Here is a 19817-nt window from a genome sequence, read left to right as displayed (position 1 = left end):
TCTACTTAAATCTCATCTCAGTACAAGTACGGTTCGTTCCAATACTGTGGCACTGTATGATACCTTCCCAACATGATCGCTGAAGACAAAATGGGTGCAGGAGCAAATGTGAAAAAGGCCGATGGTGCCTGGCTAGTAAGAGAACAGCATCTGGGCTCTTAACAGCTTGTAGTTAAACAAGTGACCTTCTAACAAGGAAGCAACAAATCCCACATGGAAGAAGCACACCAGCCTGTGTGATCATGAGGTGTCGATGGGAAGAGGTGTCAGAAGAGTTCAAAACCAAGCAAACAAATTGATGTGAAGTGGCGTGCATGTAGTGGAGACCCCAAACCCACCTGGAGGATAATTGGACTGTCCCTCACAGAAAGGATAAAAAATCCAGGGTGCTGTAGAGCACTGAAGAACCACATAACTATCCTCTAGTGCTTTAATATTTCCTCCCCTTACTATTGTAGCTTTTACTTGTTTTACCGCATTGATCGTGTTAGATAGTGTATGTTCATTTGTATATTCAAGATTGGTACATGAAAGCCAATATAAATAATCCTTCAGAACCAGGAGTAAAAGCTCCCTGGGGGAAGTGTGGGGTGGGGAAGGGAGGAATAGGGGACAGCATTGATGACTGTATAACCCTACTTGATGGGATCAACCCACAGAATTGCATGTGAATGGATATATTGGATCATGTAAGATATGGCAAAAATGTATAAGGGAAAACTAATAAGAAGAAGGGTTCCTGGGGGAGGGGGAGGGAGGATGGGTAAAGGGGAAATTATAACAAGGATTTCAAGAAGAAAGAAAATGTTTTGAAACTGATTGTGGTAGCAATTGTACAATACTGCTTGATATGATTGAACTATGGATTGTTTTCATATCTGTAAGAGTGCCCAATAAAATGATTTCAAAAGTGAAAATAAAAAGTTAGGAGCATGCTACTAGAAGGAGAAATTAAGAGAAGAAAGTAACACCAAACCACACCTTCTTTATACCTCTACCCAGGACCAGCCAAGAAGTAGGAATATGTGATTAAAGAATTCACTGTGCACCCGAACTCTACGCCGCATTCAGACAGGCCTCTTTGACCATCGTGATCAAAGGTCTAGCAGCTTTGTTAGGAGAGGTCTGAGGGGTGTGCTGGTAAGAACACGAGAGAACCAAGGGGAGAAAAGTACCTGTTTTCAACTATCTTAAGGCTCTTCATTATTATTATGGTTACATAGGTAATAAAACATTTGTCATTTGTACCATCTTCCTATATCTGTTCATCATGTTGTTCAACTATTACGATCAGCCATCTCAAATCTTTCCACTCCCTTTAAGAGAAATTCTGGATCACTTGGGCATATGGTTCTTATACAGAAGATGGACCGCATCTATTTTGAATTGCTTTGAAAGAGAGTGTTAAAAATGCTGCTAGGTGCCGTTGCTTGAGTCAGGCCTTCCTCGGTCACCTTGTGCCCAGTTCGACACCATCCTCACAATCAGAGCTACAACTGGGCAATGTTTCCTAATGTTTAAGTCTGTTTTCCAACCCATGAGCCAATACATCTTTTCTTCCATTGACTTTCTGCTTCACTTCACCAAGCATAATGTCCTTCATCAAGAACTAGTCAGTCCCTTCTGGCAACACGTCCAAAGGGTTTGAGCGGAAGTCTTGCCATCCTCGTTTTGAAAGAGCCTTCTGGTTGTACATCTTCCTACACCGATTTGTTCACTCTTCTGGGAGTCAGCACCAGAGCATAGTCAGTACTCGTTGCTAACACCCTGATGTCTCGTCTGGCACAAGGAAATCAAATCGACTCAATTGTAAGCCTCCCTGCTACACCCCCACTCAAATCGCAGCCCTGATACCTTCGCAAGGATGTTTCTTGGGGGTGGGAAGCAGCCTCCTTCCAATAGAAGGGCACTCTAGACACCCTTTCTTTGCTTCTCTTTGGGTCGAGAATCAGCAGTTCTCAACCTGTGGGTTCTGACCCCTTTGGGGGGTTGAATGGCCCTTTCACAGGGTTGGCACTATTCATGGCAGCAAAATTACAATTATGAAGTAGCAACGAAAATAATTTCATGGTTGGGGGAGGAGGTCACCAAAACCTGAGGAACTGTATCAAAGAGTCGAGGCATTAGGAAGGTTGAGAACCACTAGTCTAGATCCTTCATCTGCCTCATCAAGCTCCCATTCTTTGGATTTGAACCAATGGCTTGCCATATTGTCTGCAGATCCAGGGACTCATCAGAGGCCTGTCATCTGATCTGTCACTCTCAAACTTGGATTCACTCTCAAACCTGGATTCATTGAACCCTGAAGTTCTAAGGCTGGCCTACTGACTTTGAATTCAGCCTCCTCTGCAGTCCCCATCCTGTGGTTTCCCGGCTGATCTTGGATTCATCAGCCCCTGAAGCTCTACCACTTAAGAGAAACCTCCAGCTGAACATCTGGCCTATGGACTTAAAATCTATCTTCACTTGGATTCATGTGCTTCTATTACTGTGTGAAGCAGTTTCTGGATATAAATTTCTCTACATATAAGTATATACCACTGGTCTTGCTTCTCTAAAGAACCTAGTCTAAGGCACCATGCATATGAGATGATTGAAAATACCATGGCTTGGATCCTGTGCATCCTAGTCATCGTGGTGACATCTTCACTTTTGAACACATTAAAGAGATCCGTTGCAACTTTTCCCAATGCAATGTACCGCCTGATTTCTTGACTGTTACTTTGATGGCACTGATCATTGCTCCAACTGAAATTAAATCCTCGACAACAATATTTACTCTAAAAAAAAAACCACCCTCACAGCCAACGTGTCAATTCTGACTCATAGCAACCCTCTGCAAGTAGAACAACCCCAGGTGGGTTTCTGAATTGTCAATTTTTATGGAAGCAGAAATCTCATTTTCCTCCCACTTATTAACTCTCACTCACTGCTACCAAGTCAATTCTGACTCATAGCAGCCCTAGAGTGCTATTGCCCTGTGGGTGTGGGAGCCTGTAACTCTTCCCAGGAGTAGAAAGCCTCGTCTTTATTTCCACAAAGCAGCCAGTGGGGGAAACTGCTGACCTTGTGATTAGCAGCTCAACACAGAACCACTACACCTCTGGGCTTACAGTTACTCAGTAGATAAAAATTACAAGGAGGCAAATATTAGCTCACAGGGCTCTGTAGATGGTTGTGTAGTTTGGGCCTAGCACCAAAGCACTTGGCCAAAAAGGCAGGTGGGCTTGCAATTCAGCAAGTACTCCAGCTCACGATGCTAGGTGACCTTGAGCTGACTCAGCCCAGAAGAAGTGGCATCTTCTCTTAAATCATCACAATGATGCTGGGATTTTCTGGTGTAGTGGGCATACATCAGGCTGTGATTCATATGGCCAGCAGTTCAAAGCCACAAGCAGCACTGTGGGACAAAGACTGGACTTTCTACTCCTGTGAACAGTTACAGTCTCAGAAACCCACGGGAAGTCACTATGAGTCATCATTGACTGGAGGGCAGTGAGTTTGGTGTTTTTTGGTTGCACGAAGGCACAATGGCCATGAAATCAAAATGTCTAACAATATTGTTGAGTACACTGCTTCTACTGTAGGGGCCCTAGCGAAGACTGGGTGCTCATCCTCAGGAGTGTCACACACCTGTGCTCGAACGTGGTGGGGGGTGAGGGTAGTCACTGAATTCTTTGCAGTCTGAGTTGTCTGTCCCCTTGACTTTTTCATTTTATTGTTTTATGAATCTATGATGACTCAAATTTTCTCTCATGCATTTAATGGTGCAGTCCTTAAAGTCTGCTTTATTTTAGGAGCAAGATAATGAGAAGGCATCATATCCCATCACGGGTTAATACTACTCGTTCTTCTTTACTTTGAAAGTAGGTTATTTGGAGAAAATTACCTTTCTAGGTTTTCCTAGAAGTTCTGCACTCCATTATTAGGTAAAAGACGACTGAGAGTGGTTCATAGATGGGGGTTCAGCTGGAACCCCAATATTTCTAAATATATGGCTTGCTTTAGGAAATAGGGTTTCAGCATAACCAAAATTAAAGGAGCAACTATATTTTTGTAAATAGGTTGAGATCCTTCTATTCTTTGAAGTCATAATATACATATCTGGCTATGGTGTTCAAACCCTCCTTTCTCCTGCTGTAACACTAGCTTCTAATAAGTTCTTCCTTATATAGAATGTGTGACGTGATTGTTGCTCCATCTGTATTCACTATTATGCAAGGATGTGTTAAAATAACCATTACTAGGTTTTCAGAAGATAAGTATTTTTCAGGCTTTATTTCATATAAAATACTTTTTCTCTCAAATACGATATGAATGGAACCTTAATATGCTCCAGTTTTATGAAACTGATTGAAGTATTGACCCCATTCCCATAGTACTTTATAGTACACTATATACTTTGTAATATCTTATTTGAACAAAAAAACAAAAAAATCACTGACAGAAAGACTAGTACTTTTTTAAGGATTTAACATGTTTAATTCAGATTTTAATAAAAAAGTAGAAAATGTTTAAAGTAAATATTTAGGTAATATATAGGCAAAATTATTTTAAAAGGAAGGAATGTAATTTTATCATTTTGCCTGTAGGAGGAGTGTTAGGCAGCTAATGATTGTTCATCCTGTACAAATAGAAAGTAACTCCTGAATGTGCTTTATGTAGTATTTTAATGTTATTTTGTAATAAAAATATAACATTTATTAATACCTATGAATTTAGAAAAAGTACACTAGTATTTACTATTTTTTCCTCTTCGATACAATCACTGTAAAGGGGAAAAACTGCATTCTTGTCATTTCTTCTGCCTTAGTTTAGCTCTCATGCACCAGTTTCATTTTCTCCATTTGCTCTCCCTTCCTTTCTCATCTTTATTCAACTGGAAAGTCATCTCTGCAAAGCTAGATCACAACAGTCTGATTAAAATTGTATACCACTGCTGGGTCCATGGGTGGGGAATAAATCAAATCCCTGAGTGCAGTAGAAAGAGGTGCTCACAGCCTGAGCACAGGTTCCTTGAAGTATCCATTGTCGGGACCACCCAGAAGCCATTTTGTCCTATTTCCTCCCTATTAGAACTTGGATTGCATTCAGGTTTCTGCAGTCTTTGGACAGGGGATGCTCCACCCTCAGTCCCTGGGATGGTCCTCGTTGGTAGGGAAGCAATGAACCCAGGTTGGACTTGGGTAGCGTACTGGAACAGCTAAACTGAGGGGGGTGGGGGGAGACCGTTTAGTTCATGTCAACATGAAAACTTGGTCTTCTGTGATTGCACAAGTCAGAGAATACAGCCACTGCATTGCACGTGCAGAAATGGGTGAGCTGGCACATGTTGTGCTGTGCATTTCCCCAACAACAACATGCAATTTAAAAATAAACCATGTTGGTCTCTTTCATATACACATCTCTCTCGGGCATTTCACTAACATGAGCAGCCAGTTTATGAGGATGAAAAAGAAGCAGAGGAAGGTCAGCAAGGTGCTGGAAAGAAGTCCCTGGATAGTATGAGGGCAATACCCCACCTACGTGTGCCTGCCAACTTTCTCCCCTCCTACTCTTTCCTTCCTCCATGCCAGACCCCATCGCAGGGGAGCGGACAACAAAAAAGTGTGTGAAATGAGACAGCAGTCTGTGTAAGACATGAAAAAATAACTGATAAATTATCAAGGGGACATGGAAGAGGGAGTGTGCGGGAGGGAGGGGAAAATGAGGAGCTGATGCCAGGGGCTCAAGTAGAATGAAAATGTTTTGAAAAAGATGATGACAACAGATGTACAGATGTGCTTGACAAAATGGATATGTTTTGTGATAAGAGCTGTATGAGTCCCCAATAAAACTTTTTTTAAAACTTCTTTTCCCCTTTTCTCTGATTTTTAAAGACTAACCCAACCTTAATTACTCAGTTCAAATACTTTTTTCTGAGTCTGCTATGAGTCAAAATTGACTCAATGGCAGTGAGTTTTCTGAGTTTTCTGAAATACCATAGTGATATAAATAGATGATAGATAGATAGATATGTCCCAATCATAAGTTAGTTAATTGAATCCTTAGAAAGCTGAAAGTCTCTCAAACAAGGAATATTTCTGATTTATTTTGCTCCCTGCACCAGGTTCTGTTTGGAGGAGGAATTCAGGAATGGTCTCTTGAACAGAATGGAACGTGTAGAATTCTTCAGGTAGCATACTGTTCTGCAGTTGTTACATATTACATCAATGAAACAAAGCAATTACTGTGACGGAGCCAGCCAAAGATGCAACTTTCAACTGTTCACATTCATTACCCAGGCTGCACTATTCAACTACCCTGTTGCTAGTAGATGGGAGTCGGTTTTGACTCAATAGAACTACTGACTCCATTGGATTTTTGAGCCTGTGACCCATCAAAAGCAAATGGCCAGGCCAGCCTTTGGCAGTGTCTCTGGGCCAGTTAGTACCAACAAGCTTCCAGCCAATAGTTGGTGCTAAGCCGTTTGTACCATCCAAGAAGTTCCCTCAACCACAAGGACCTAGGCAAGTTTTATCCTAACCGGAATTTCAAGCATGTCCCTCGGCAGCTCTTTGAAAATCTTCAGTAGAAAGAAATACGATATCTGCATTATCGCTTTCCTCGCTAATCGTGTCTACGTGAATCGAATGAGATGCGTACCCCTTTGCTACAACTTCACTGCGACTCAGCAGTTCTTTGATTTTTCATTACACTTTCTTGGGAACTCATTTAATGGTTGCTTTGAGGGGACGGACGTGGGCATCCTTCCCACAAAGTACCTTTTCAAAGGAACTTCCATCTTTCCCCAAGTCATGAGATGTGCGTTTGAATGGCTTGATTTACATTTTGAGGCCTGTCATCTTTAGTCACCGTTGAGCAAGGCCAGCTCACTCTGAATCCCTCCCCCAAGTAAGTGATGATTGGGACTCAAGGCTCATCTCCTGAGTCGGCTTACAAAGCAATGGTCTCCTCTTTTGCAATCGACTGTAAAATCCACACTGTGTGGTGGTCCATTCACACTGACATAAACCCAGAAAAGACGCAGGTAATCATAGCAACTCCCCCCTCCCTCCCGACGCCACAGGAGAAATAAGTCAAAAGAAAACAAAGGAACCTTTGCCCATCAAACGTTTTAAAAATTAAAAAGTATTATGTTCTTCTTCATATTAGTTTTGGCTCTGAAAATCTTCAGTTTTCCCTGGCGCAAACCTAACCATTGTTTCTATTTTAGAGACTGAATGGAAACATCTGGCTTTTCAAAATGTATTGAAAACAGCAGCTAAGTGCTTGGTTTTGACCTAACCAGCAGGGGTCAGAGTCAGAGCAGAAACAACCCAAGGAAGGCTATGGAGGACTGGATTGGAAAACATTAAGTGAGCAAAATCAAGTGTCCACCACAGTGCAGCCATGTGCAAATCACATATGTCTAAATGGAGAGACTAAAAAGCCCCCTTTAAACAACTCCTAATAATTTTCCGAATCTAAAAAGAAAATGTTAAGAGAAACCAGATATTCTCATACAAATAACATTATAAAAGAAAAAAACAAGGAATTATAATTCTATATTATGGAAGCTCAAAAAAGCTTTCGCTACTACTACTAACTTCCTATGGTGGGATTAGGAGCAATATTCCATGACCTTGTTTCCTGCACAACGCTTTTCCAAAGGGTAAAATGATATTCGGAAAATGACTTACTTGTTACGTCCGTTTTTATTCCGGCAAGCTTCAGCAGGGGGTCAACCTTCTCATAATAGATCTGGGTAGCTTCTTTTTTGTGGCTTTGGGGGTTAAGGAGTATCTTCAATGCCTTTGGTCGGTTTGAAAAACCTGAGCGGAAACAAAGTCAGAGTTCCCAGTCTCGTTCCTTGAAAAGCCACCCACCGAAATCCAGTTAGAAAGCAACACACATGTGCATCACGCTTGCTGTGTTCTTTTCAAACCTTTTGGATGAGCATTCCCGAGTGTGGCATTATCTGAAAACATCGTGCTTTCCTTCCAGAGAAACAGTCATGTCCCTCTTCAAGCACGTATTATAGTGAACACTTAGGAAAGAAAATGCCATTGGAAACCGTTTTGTGCATATTGGACAATATCTGTGTATATTTACCAAATCACGCCTAATAAATGGTGTTTCCGCCTTGGTTTCAGAGGCGCGGGGAGCAGCGATGGAGTAGAAATAGAGAGGTCCATTTCCTTTCCCTAAATAAGTGTACTTTCTATTGGAACCAGGCACCGCAGTGAGCCTGAGGCTCAGATGGCTGACCTGCTGGTGAGCTCGGTGACAGGAGATTTGGGGTGAGGGCAGGGAGTCATGACAGCACCCAGAGCAATGCATGCTGGTAGCTGAAAGGGTTTAGGTCAGAGTTCAAGCCTGAAGTGGGGTCAGGGGAGTAAAAGCAGTTCTCCAGAGGGCTGGAAGAGGACCGCCCGCCTCTCTGCAGGGAGTCAAGGGAAGCACCGCCTCACAGTTGGCGCTGAGACTCGATACTACAATTTTCTGGGCTTTGCAAGACGCTTCTCACTTAGAACCCAGTTGGAGCAGGTGCATCGCAAATTTTCTGCTGTTGGGAAGGGCAGGAGGGACAGAGGCAGCGAAAAAAAGCTGCCCAACATTTCTCTGACAGTAAGCGCCGTTGAGAGGGCTGTGTTTCGGGGTATTTGTTTATTTGTGTTGCTTCAGGTTACTAATATCCATTAAAATAAATAAAATCACTACTAAAGACAGAATCCTCAGTTGAGCCAAGTCCGTTTCTGTGCAGCATAAAATAGAGATCAGATTCCATTTCTCATCCTAGCAGATGCCATGAGATGTTACAAGAGCTCAGAGGGTTCTGAATTCAGGGAGGGGGGCTTCCCATGTCCACAGAGGGCCACCCTGAACCCCAGGCGCATTCTGCACAAAGCTGTCAGGTTCTCTGCCTAAAGAAGGAGTTGCAGTCAGCCTCTGGTTCAGCATTCTCCAACTGTTAACCGAAAGGTTAGAGATGGGAGTCCACCCACAGAAGCACCTCAGAAGAAAGGCCTGGTGATCTACTCCCCCAACCCCTCAAATCAGCCACTGAAACCCCTACAACAGCCTGCTTTTATAGTAGAACAATAATGAATGTAAAAGAATTATAGAGTTTAAAATCACAATTTTCAACCTTCAACATGATCATTGATTGGGCAGGTATTAGTCATCCACTGGATAAAAATGGGATTGGGAGTGGGTGGCAAAATAATTACATATTCTTAAACTCTGCCCCATAAACTACTCTATTTTATGTAGGGGAGAAAGTACCTTTACAGTGGGGAAATCTGTCATGCCATTAAATTTAATAAGCTGTGGGGTATCAATTTATACATATTCCTTGTGATATGGTCACTGAGCGAAACACACCAACAATTCAGAAACAATTCAGATGCGCCCAAAAGTGCATCATGTGAGCACAACATGATGAAATACTCAAACGCCCAAGTTGAAGGGCATTCCCAAACCAACTGCCTTTTAGTTTACAAAACAGTCAAGATCACCAGAGCAAATTAGGATTAAATAGGGGATCCAGGGTAAAGGAAGCTGGAGGAATATGTGTGTACAAAAAAATAGGTCACCATCTTTTTTGTGTGTGGGGGGGGCCGAATCGGGGGCAGCATCTGACTTCTGACTTCACAAAGGGGAAGGAAAGTCAAATGCAACGTTAGCCTAAGGCCAATTCCTATCAGGCAGGTGCCAGACCTGCTTCCACCCTCCAACTTCTTAATCAATTCTGTCACCTGATGTCTATCCCAAGACTGTTTCTGCTGGGTTTGAGAACTTATTTCAATGGCCACACAGAACTCACAGACAATGTTCAAAACTATGGGCTTTTTAGAGAAGTTAACGGGCCACAGTTCAGGATCAGAAATGTCCAGGCTGCAATTCTTTGGTCAGCACAGTCTCTTGTTTCCATGCCAGCAGGAGGCCTCTCTCTGTCCCCTTGGAACCTAGGCCTGGCCTGTGACCTGCTTGGACAATGTTACAAACCTCTTTTAACACTGCTGTCAAATGTCCAAAGGGCATGCCACTCCTCCATAAGCCTCAGCCTTAAGGTGCTCCCACAGGTTAGCAAACTTTGCTTTCCCTTAAGTACCTCGAGGCACCCTAATCTCCAGGTGAGCTTTCTGTCTGAAAGCACTCAGCTTCCATGCACCAGGAAGCCCATTACTCTGTCTCATGCTCTGGATCTGCCACCGCCACTCCTCTGGGGCCACAGCTGTCTCCTGGATCTAGGAGGTTCAGCACGCAGGAAGCTCCAGGTCCAGAGGACACACTCCACTCCTGGCTCTTCTTTCTTGATAGTGGTGAGATTTCCCTCTCCTGTTCTGTGATGACTCATTTTAAACTCGGCAAAATCGACCAGTGACCCAGTAAGCAATCATTCATAATCACTCACTCTGACCCATGCAGAGACAAGGAAAACTATTCAATTTGCATGTCCCAAGCCCCGGCCCCTATTGGTTGGCAGAAGTGACAATGACTGGCTAGAAGAGCCAGCCCTATTCATTCATTGCACGGCCACAAGTGAATGCATGTGTGATCTGATCAGGTCAAACATGGTCATAGATGGCAGCACTGTTGTTACCCTTTAGCTAGAAAGGACGGAGTGGATGAATCTAGACTTACTTTTATTAAAATGCCACAGAAACAATAAACTAGCTGTAAATCCCAGAGTCTAAGAACCAGATTAAATATCTAGACTATGTTCACCTTAACTAGGGCACAACCTTATGGGATTACTCTATCTCATCCCTGGAGCAGGGCCAGTCCGGTAAGGAGCATGTCTGCACAACACACTGCAGACCCCAAACGTTGCTGTGAAAAGCAGCTATGGTATTCCCCCCTAGATCGTGACAGCAGCAGACCAGCGAAAGTTTGTAGACATGAGAAATAGTCACTTGACATTTGTGTGGATAAATGCATTATCATGTAAGCCTGGTGGACATGATATAATGATATCTAGTTATAGAGACGGAGCTGGAGATGCAGATATATAGAGCTAGAGGTGTGGAGAGAGAGATGATGGGGCCCATCATCTTTGAGGTAGTTTAATTTAGGAAGAAGACAGCTCCAGCAAACTCAATACCCTCAAGTGGGTCTGAGCAACACAACAGAGAACAGAACCACCCCCTTAGGTTTCTGAGCCTGTAGCTTTCTGTGGGTATAGGAAGGCTTGTCTTTCTTCTGAGGAGCACACTGGCAGTTTTGAACTTCTGGCCTTGAGATTGGTAGCCCAATGAGAAACCAGTACACCACCAAGGGTTTTAAAAGATCTTCAAGAAAATCAGTAACATTTAACCAGAAGAGTTTTTAAATTAAACTTCAGTTAGCAATGCTAACCATGAAAACGAAATAAATTAACTAGAAAAGTCTGTTTCTTAGACATTCTGGTACACTGATGTCCTATTATACACAAATCAACAAAGTAAAATTTTCACTGGAATGTTGATGCCTTTTCTCACTTCCCTCTCTCTTTGTAGCCCTCTCTCTAGGTCAGTGGTTCTCAACCCTTTCATACAGTTCCTCAGGTTGTGGTGACCCCCCCAATCATTAAATTATTTTTGTTGCTACTTTATAACTGCAATTTTGCCACTGTTATGAATCGGGCGACCTCTGTGAAAGGGGCGTTCGACGCCTAAAGGGGCCATGACCCACAGGTTGAGAACCACTGTTCTAGGTGCACTTCATGTGCTGATTGTGGAGTTACAGCCTCAAAACCATACCTCCTGCCACGGAGGCCATTTGGAGGCCCAGTGACCCCACAGGACAGGGTGGATCTGCTTCGTAGAGTTGCTGAGGCTGGAAGCCTTTCCACAGAGAGACTGCTTCATCGTTCTTCCGTGGAGCGACTCGGGGTTACACCAACCCTTAAAGTCAGCAGTCCAAGGCTTAACCCGTCACAGCATGAGGAGGTGTATATAAATTTGGTTGTTATTTCATAGTGTTTTTATCTTCATGTAGGCTTTTAACATGAGATACATATTTATCATGAGAATAACATAGCCCTATTCTGATTTTACTATTACGAGTTGCTTCACATTTATAAATATGTGTGATCTTTAGTTTTCCTTTGGGATTTGCATTGTCATATCTTTATGTCAGTTTTCTGCAGACTCTATAAATAACATTTGACATCTTTCCTCCTTGTCTTATGCTTTGGAATAATATAAGCAGGAGTGAAGTTTCATGTTCCAAAAAGATATGATCCCATCCCTAATAGAAATATTAGAATGTTTCTTTTTTCAGGCGTAGCAAAATTTTTTCCTCTCTTTCTTTGAGGGTAATTTGTCTGTATAGATTTTCTTAGTCTTCTGAGGTTGGCTCGTCCATTTTTATTTTCCTAAGTAATGAGCTCATTTGTTCCCTTCTGGTCCTGAGAGGCAGCCCGAGGTGTCCCTGGGCTCTCCACCTGGTCGTCCCGGGGAGTCGTTGCAGCCACACTGCTTCTTCCTGCTCTACGGAGCCAATCACCCTAAGAGGCATGACAACATTATTCACTGGTTCAGTTATAGGATTCTCTAATGTAGCCAAGTAACGATCCATGTCCAGTTCAGCTGAATCAATGTGGAAGTATTTTTCCCTCTTACTAAAACTGCTTGATCAGCAAAGTTCAAAGTTGCAGAGACAGAAAGCAAAAATCACAGGTAGATCATTTGATAGGAAGGTAAGAGAGAACAGTTCTATTTTCTCTCCTTGATTCGGGTTGTTGCTGCAGGCCAGCCTGTCGATTCTGAGAACATCATCCCATGAGTTTTCCAAGGCCACGCATCTTCACTGGAGCACATAGCCAGGTGGCTCTGTTTTGTGGCATTGCCGCTGTGTTGAAAGGGCTGACATTTCATTAGCAACCAGACACTAAATCATTGCCCCACCAGGGCTTCTTCCTTGATTCACCTACCCACGTATTTTGTTCATGGAACTAAAAAGCAGTATCTTCTCAAAATTGATAAAAAATAATATTGCATGGTATGTAGATTCATTGAACCAAGGAGGCATGCAGTAAGGCCACAGATGGTACTCTTGGCAGAACCTAGTAGACAGAGAACGAAAACCCATATCTAGGGTAAGTATTCATAGCAGTGACCTTCTATGATGGAGACAATCCAATGTAATCAACCTGCCACCAGGTGGTTGGCCAGTTGCTCCGGAAGATGCTGCCATATCCAGGGCTGCAGTTTGATCTGTTTGCAGGTAGAGCGCTCAGTCATGGCTGTAGCCAAGCCCGATTTGGTGAACAGAATTGCTATTGTTAAACCCGTACATTTCTTCCATCCTATTAATAAGGCCAGTTGACTTGTGCCCTTCGCGTCAACCTTGGAATTGACTCTGAAAAGATGCTGATTGACATAGATAAAAATAGGGTACCGTGCCTAGTTAATGATCTCCTCCTTAGTAACCATTCACATAAAACACAAATATTCTCTTCCAATATTCTGCTCTGTTAAATTCAATTACACTCCTCTTTCCCATACATCCTTATCGCTGACTATTTCAGTGTTTTAGGCCTGCAGTCTCGGGAGACAGACGAGGCTCTCCACGCCCATAAACAGCTACCGTCTCGGACAATCAAAGGGGCAGCTCTACTCTGTCCTGTAGGAGCACCTGGAGTGGGCACCGCCTCGGTGGCAATGGGTGTGTTGGAGGCCTGTGTGGTGGAGCCCTGACGGTCCAGTAAGATGACTCGCTGGGCGGCGAAAACCCTAGGGCGTGGTTCTATGCTGACTTCTATGGGTCACTGTGGGTCAGAAGCAGCGTCGTGGCAGGAAGTAGCTGCTGGAATGTTACAATAAATGGCGTGACTTTAAACAACAGGTTCGTTTCTTACAGTTCTCGAGCTGGAATCCCCAATGGAGCAATTGGCAAGACCACAATCGCTCTGACGGCGCTAAAGAAGAATGGTCGCCTGCCTCTTCCTAGCTCCTGGTGGTTGCCAGCGATCCTTGGAATTCTTGGGCTTGAACCTGCATCACTCCAATCTCTACCCCACCTTCATGTGGCTGTCTTCCTCCTGTGCATTTCTAAATTCCCCTTCCATCTACTTACTTGCTTAGGAGCACACCCTAATTCACTAACAACTCGTTTTAATTTGATCACATCTGCCAAGACTCTATCTCCAAATAAGGTCACATTCACAGGGACCAGGGATTGCAATGACAAGTAATGTTCTGGAGGACGCAATTTTAACTCGCAACTACGACCTCTTTTTTTTTGGGGGGGGGGGTGAATCTAAGCTCCTGGCTATGTGGACAAGCTTTTACCCATAGTTCGCAAATTAATATACAACAATCTCTTTGGTGATCTTTCCTCCTTGGCAATTTGTACCCACTCTAAAATTCTGCCTACTGGTAGGAGTTCCTTTCAAGCATCTTCAGTCAGGCTGTCATGCTGCTGCAGCCGACTTTTGATATGCATGTGGAGCCATTTCTGCACCAGCCACCTCGTCATTTCCCCCTCAGTGTTCCGGTAAGAAGAAAAACTATCTTGTAAAGTGATATGTGTGGAGGGAAGAGAAACAAAGCAGTGAATTACACTTGTATACAACGAAACTGTTCATTGTATTCTATTCCACCTGGTCAGTCCTTCCCTAACAATAACAATATGGAACACCTTTTTATCTAGACTATCAAGAGCACTGTATGCTTTACATCCTGAATCCTGACCCAGCCACGTGTTGAAAGGTGTTGTTTCAACTTTCAAAGTTGAAAGGTGTGGGTGTGATCCAGTTGTTCTGACTCAGGGCGACCCCGTGTGATAAAGTGAAGCCTCTCCAGGGTTTTCTCCACTACAATTGTCACAGAAGTCACTCCTTCCTTCCATGGTCCCACCTGGTGGGTTCAAACTGCCAACGTTAAGATTAGCAGCCAAGGACGTGTGTGGTTTGCCACAAACTGGCCTCAGATGTCTACTAGCTATCCTATATTTAACATATTCACGACATAAATTATAATTTCTCCCCAACAAACCTGGTCTCCAGTCTCACAAAACAGCAAGGTCATCCTCCCACTGGCTTGAGTCAGACACTTTGATACTTTATGATTAAAACTGGTAACTACAAATAAATAAGCAAGCACACTTAGCTTGCCTGTTTTAGTGAGGGCTCTATTTCGATATAGTCTTACCCAGAGTTGGCCAACTGAAAGAGAAGAAAATGCTTAACATGGTTCAAGCTGAGAGAATTGAAGAGAAAGTCAAGCCTAGTGGGGATACTGGGAGGGTGGAGGGAGGGTGGGGGAAATAGGAGAACTGATTATAAGGATCTACATATAACCCCCTCCCTGGGGGACGGACAACAGAAAAGTGGGTGACGGGAGATGCCGGACAGTGTAAGATATGAAATAGTAATAATTTATAAATTAGCAAGAGTTCATGAAGGAGGAGAAAAATGAGTTGCTGATACCAAGGGCTCGTGTAGAAAGCAAATGTTTTGAGAATGAGGTGGGAAACAATTGTACAGATGTGCTTGACACAATGGATGGATGTGTGGATGGTGATAAGGGTTGTATGAGCCCCCAATAAAATGATTTTTAAAAAAGAAAGAACAATTTCAATGTAATAAAATTAATGTGTGCCATCCACCCCCCAAAAAAGTGAAGCCTGAGTTGCCATATAAAAGGATTCTATGTGCAAAATACAAGTATTTTCAAATGTTTCCAAACCAGCAAGCATTACAAAAGGATAGTGCCATTCTTCCCTGTTTTAGAGTCACTCACGGATCAGCAGTCATTACTTTATTGTGCCAACCTGGCCAATAAACACATGTGGGATTAATTGAAGGGCAGAGGGATAAATGGTTCGGCAAGTCTCGCCTTTCTAGTTCTCAGGTCTTTTGCTTTGTGATGGTCGCACCAGGGTGCAGCTGCCTTAGCAGCTCCCTGCTTTAGCTGGCAAGGCTGACTTCCTGCAAGACACCCCCAAGAAGAAGCCACATGGACCTACCCTCCCCCCTCCCCGTGCAGCCCTGGGTGCTGGAGCAGCCGTGTGGAGACCCCTGCCAGCGCTGAGATGCTTACACCTTCACGGACTCGGCTTTCCTCCTGCAGTCGGCATCATTGCATCTGCTTTGTGAGATGGAGGACTTTGTGGATTGGTGTCGGACATATGGGTTAATGGGTTACTGTTGGACTTGTATGCTTGGGCAGCACTGGATTGGGATATTTTCTTGATGCGCACTTAACCGTTATAGAAAACGCTCTCTTATACATGAGTTGCTGTGGATTTGTTTCTCTAAAGTCCCCAGACTGATACAAGCAGTCAAGAGATCAAATGATTTACTGCGCTGGGTAAATGTGCTGCACGAGACCTCTCTGAAGTGATGAAGAGCAAGGTTACTTTGACTAAGATGTGCCGCCCCAAGCCATGGTATTTCCAATTGCTCCATCTGCAGGTGAAAGGTAGACACTGAAGGAGTGGGGCAGAAGAACCGAAGCATTTTGATGTGGTGCTGGTGAGGAACACTGGAAGGGCGGTGGACTGCCAAAAGCACAAGCAATCTGTCCTGGAAGAAACACAGTCAGAATGCTCCTCGGAGGCACGGATGGTGAGACTTTGTGTCACCTACTTTGGACCCACTGCCAGGAGAAAGCGGTCCCTGGAGAAGCACATCAGGCTTGGTCAAATAAAGGGGCGTCGCCAAAGGGGAAGGCCCTCAAAGCGATGGATAGACACAATGTCTGCCACAGTGGGCTCACACTGGAACACAATTGCGAGGCTGCTGCGGACTGGGCCTGTATTTCCATCTGTTGTACCAGCGTCCCAGTGAGTCAAACCAGCTGGATGGAAACTAACTACAGAGAGTCACCATGAGCTGGAACAGACGGGATGGCACTGGATTTGTTTGCGTTTCTGTGTGTTGTTGTTGTTTGCTAGATGATACCGACAAAGAGTTAAGCATTCAGCTACTAAACAAAACGTTGTTGGTTTGAATTCACCAAGAGATGCTTCAGAAGAAAGGCCTGGAAATTTATTTCCAAATGGCACCTGACAACTCCATGGACGGCAGTACTCCTCTGAGGCCCGTCCATTCCGTCACTGAGGTAGGTAAGGGTTATGCCTGCTTGGCTGGAAGTCACCATGTGTGGGAAATCATCTCCATGATAAATGATTTGGGGGTTTTGCTAGACGATAATCAGCAACTGTAGCTCATTAAGTCCATAAGATCATGGCATTTGTTTTGTTTTTCTTCAAATGTATAGCTTGAACACCTAGAGATATTTCTAGTAGAAAGTGGCATGTCTGCAATTTACTTTCAAACACATTGGCAGAATAATATATTTAAAGTCAATACAGAAAAAACATCTATAGTTACTGAGTTTAAGGTGATGTTCCCTATGTTAAAATGTTTTCATAAGGTTGTAAAAATGTCTGAATATAATCCTTGGATCTTTCTCTCTTAATATCTGCTGTCTCTTCCTTGAAAATCAAATCCAAAGTCTACCCACTTCGCACCTCCTCTTCTCTTTTCACCCCAGTCGAAGGCAACATCTTCACACGGATTATCCCCATTTCCAATATCTGGCCTTCTGATGTAGACTTCCACACTCCCACATAGGCTGCTCTCCAGGGAGTAGCCACAGTAATCCATTTTACAGCCCAGTTATATTACCCTCGGCTTTAAAATCTCCAAATGATCCCCCATTTCTTTCAGGAGAAAAAGAAAATAACAAAAAGTTTTCAAAACCTACTATGCCTTTCCAACCCCTCGGCTACCTCATCTTCTACCACCCTCTTCCTGCTGACTCCTCTCAGCACATTGTACCCATGACCTTCTTCTCAATCCCTGGCACGTATACCGTTCCCTCTGCTCAGAACTCTTCCCTCTTGGATATTCATATGGCTTGATTTCTTCATTTCTTTTAAGTCTCTTCTAAAACATTACAGCCAAAGACACTTTCATGAGCCCTAATACAACAACAACGAATACCATCAGCTCATGGCTTGGCACAACTTGACATTGAGTTATACTCAACTAATATGGCCCTTCCAGCCATGATCCCTTATGGGATAAAATTCCGATTGATATGCCCATGGCTATAGGCTCATTCGGGAGGGTATTTTCTACAAATGAACAGGAATAAACCAAACACATTCACTGCCATTGAGTTAATTCTTAGTCAGTGTGGCCCTATAGGACAGGGGAGACCTGCTCCTGTGGGTTTCTGTAACTCTTTACAGTTTCTGTAACTAACTCTTTACAAGAGTAGAAAGCCTCATCTTTTTCATGAGGAGCAGCTGGTGGTTCCTAACTGCTGACCTCATAGTTAGTCCAAGTAACCACTGCGCCAAGATGGGATTAAGAGCTGACTTTGGGAGAGGGTGTGAATCAGGCCACACTTTGTTCCCTTGATGACAACTTTGGGATCTCACCATGGAAGCAGGCATGGGCCAGGCCACACTGGTTTCCTTGGATATATAAGAGTGCCACCATACACTATCATAACACCAACATCACCTGTCCTGGAAACACAGACCTCCATTTCCTGGCTGAGCTTTGGTAGAAGCAAGAGGACCTGCTTTGCCTTCAGCCTCTGGGCCCTGCATCTGGTTCAACCCTGTTTGACATTCAGATTTGGGACTGCATAGCACTCACTGCCACGAGTCATTTTCTCAAACTCTCCTGAGCTTCTGTGGGAGACATTGCAGCGGTTCACAGAGCCCATGGATGTGAGGGAATACACTCAAGCGACCAGTGGACGAGAAATGGAGCTGAACTTGATGGAACGTCATTAATCTCCAGTTCCTTGAGGGACTAGTCTGGTATTAATGCTTCTAAAAGAAATTATTACCACAGACATACTGTGAATATACCTATATATACTTCGTGGATAAGCCGAGTTTTTTGGCACAAAAAATGTGCCAAAAAACTGGGGTTTGGGTCAGTGGTACCCCAGCGAGGTGTAACATCTCACGGTGATTGTCACTCCTCCGCTGTTCATTCAAAGCCCCACTGACACTGCAGGGCTTTGAATGCTTGTTTGTTCACATCTAACCAATCAGAGCCGTCCTAAGACGTGGACGGCTCCAATTCTCAGAAGCACCCATAGTGATTCATTTATGCCGGCAGATGACCTGGTAAGGGTGTGTCTGTGGCTGCGCTCCGTCTCTCCCCTCTGGTCTCTGTGTTAATTCAGATTCTGTAGGCTTATACTTGAGTCAGTTTTTCTGTTTTCCCAGGTAATAATTAGGTACCTTGGCTTATACTCGAGTCAGCTTATATATTCGAGTATATGTGGTATTTTTCTTTTTTGATCATTATACTGGGGGCTTGTACAACTCTTATCACAATCCATACATACATCCATTGTATCAAGCACACTTGTACATTTGTTGCCATCATCATTCGCAAAACATTTTCTTTCTACTTGAGCCCTTGGCATCAGTGCCTCATTTCCCCCTCTCTCCCTGCTTCTCCCTCCCTCAGAAGCACTTGATAATTTATATATTATTATTATTATTTCATATCTTACACTGTCTGATGTCTCCCTTTACCCACTTTTCTGTTATATGTAGATCATTGTGATCGGTTCCCCTTCCTCTCCCACCTTGCCCTTACCCTACTGGTATCATGACGAATATACCTATTTTTCTACATCTCTTCTGCCACTAGAAGATAAGCTCTATATTCTACTACTAGTACCTAGAATAATACTGGGCACATAATAGATGCCCAATAAATATATGTGAGAGTAAGTAAAAAGCATTAGAAAAAAACATAAAACCCTTTTAGAAGAAAAATATCAAAATGCAAATATCAATATAGTTTCTCAATATTGTCTCCATCTAGGTCGATACACATCTGCAGGTGGTATGTCCATGTC

At 43.5% G+C, this 19817-nt stretch overlaps 1 protein-coding gene across 1 annotated transcript in view; it reads right to left on the bottom strand.

Moving 5' to 3' along the window:
* Positions 1-19817, bottom strand: part of CERKL (CERK like autophagy regulator) — a 135295-nt gene that overhangs the window by 28876 nt on the left and 86602 nt on the right. Inside the window, exon 3 of the mRNA XM_075529078.1 lies at positions 7683-7814. Within this exon, the coding sequence (XP_075385193.1) occupies positions 7683-7814 (132 nt within the window). The remainder of the gene's footprint in view (positions 1-7682; positions 7815-19817) is intronic.

The sequence above is a fragment of the Tenrec ecaudatus genome, chromosome 13 (genome assembly GCF_050624435.1).
Source record: "Tenrec ecaudatus isolate mTenEca1 chromosome 13, mTenEca1.hap1, whole genome shotgun sequence".
NCBI classification, from domain to species: Eukaryota; Metazoa; Chordata; class Mammalia; order Afrosoricida; family Tenrecidae; genus Tenrec; species Tenrec ecaudatus.
Note: the sequence above shows the minus strand (reverse complement) of the source record. Positions and strands in the feature narration are given on the sequence as shown.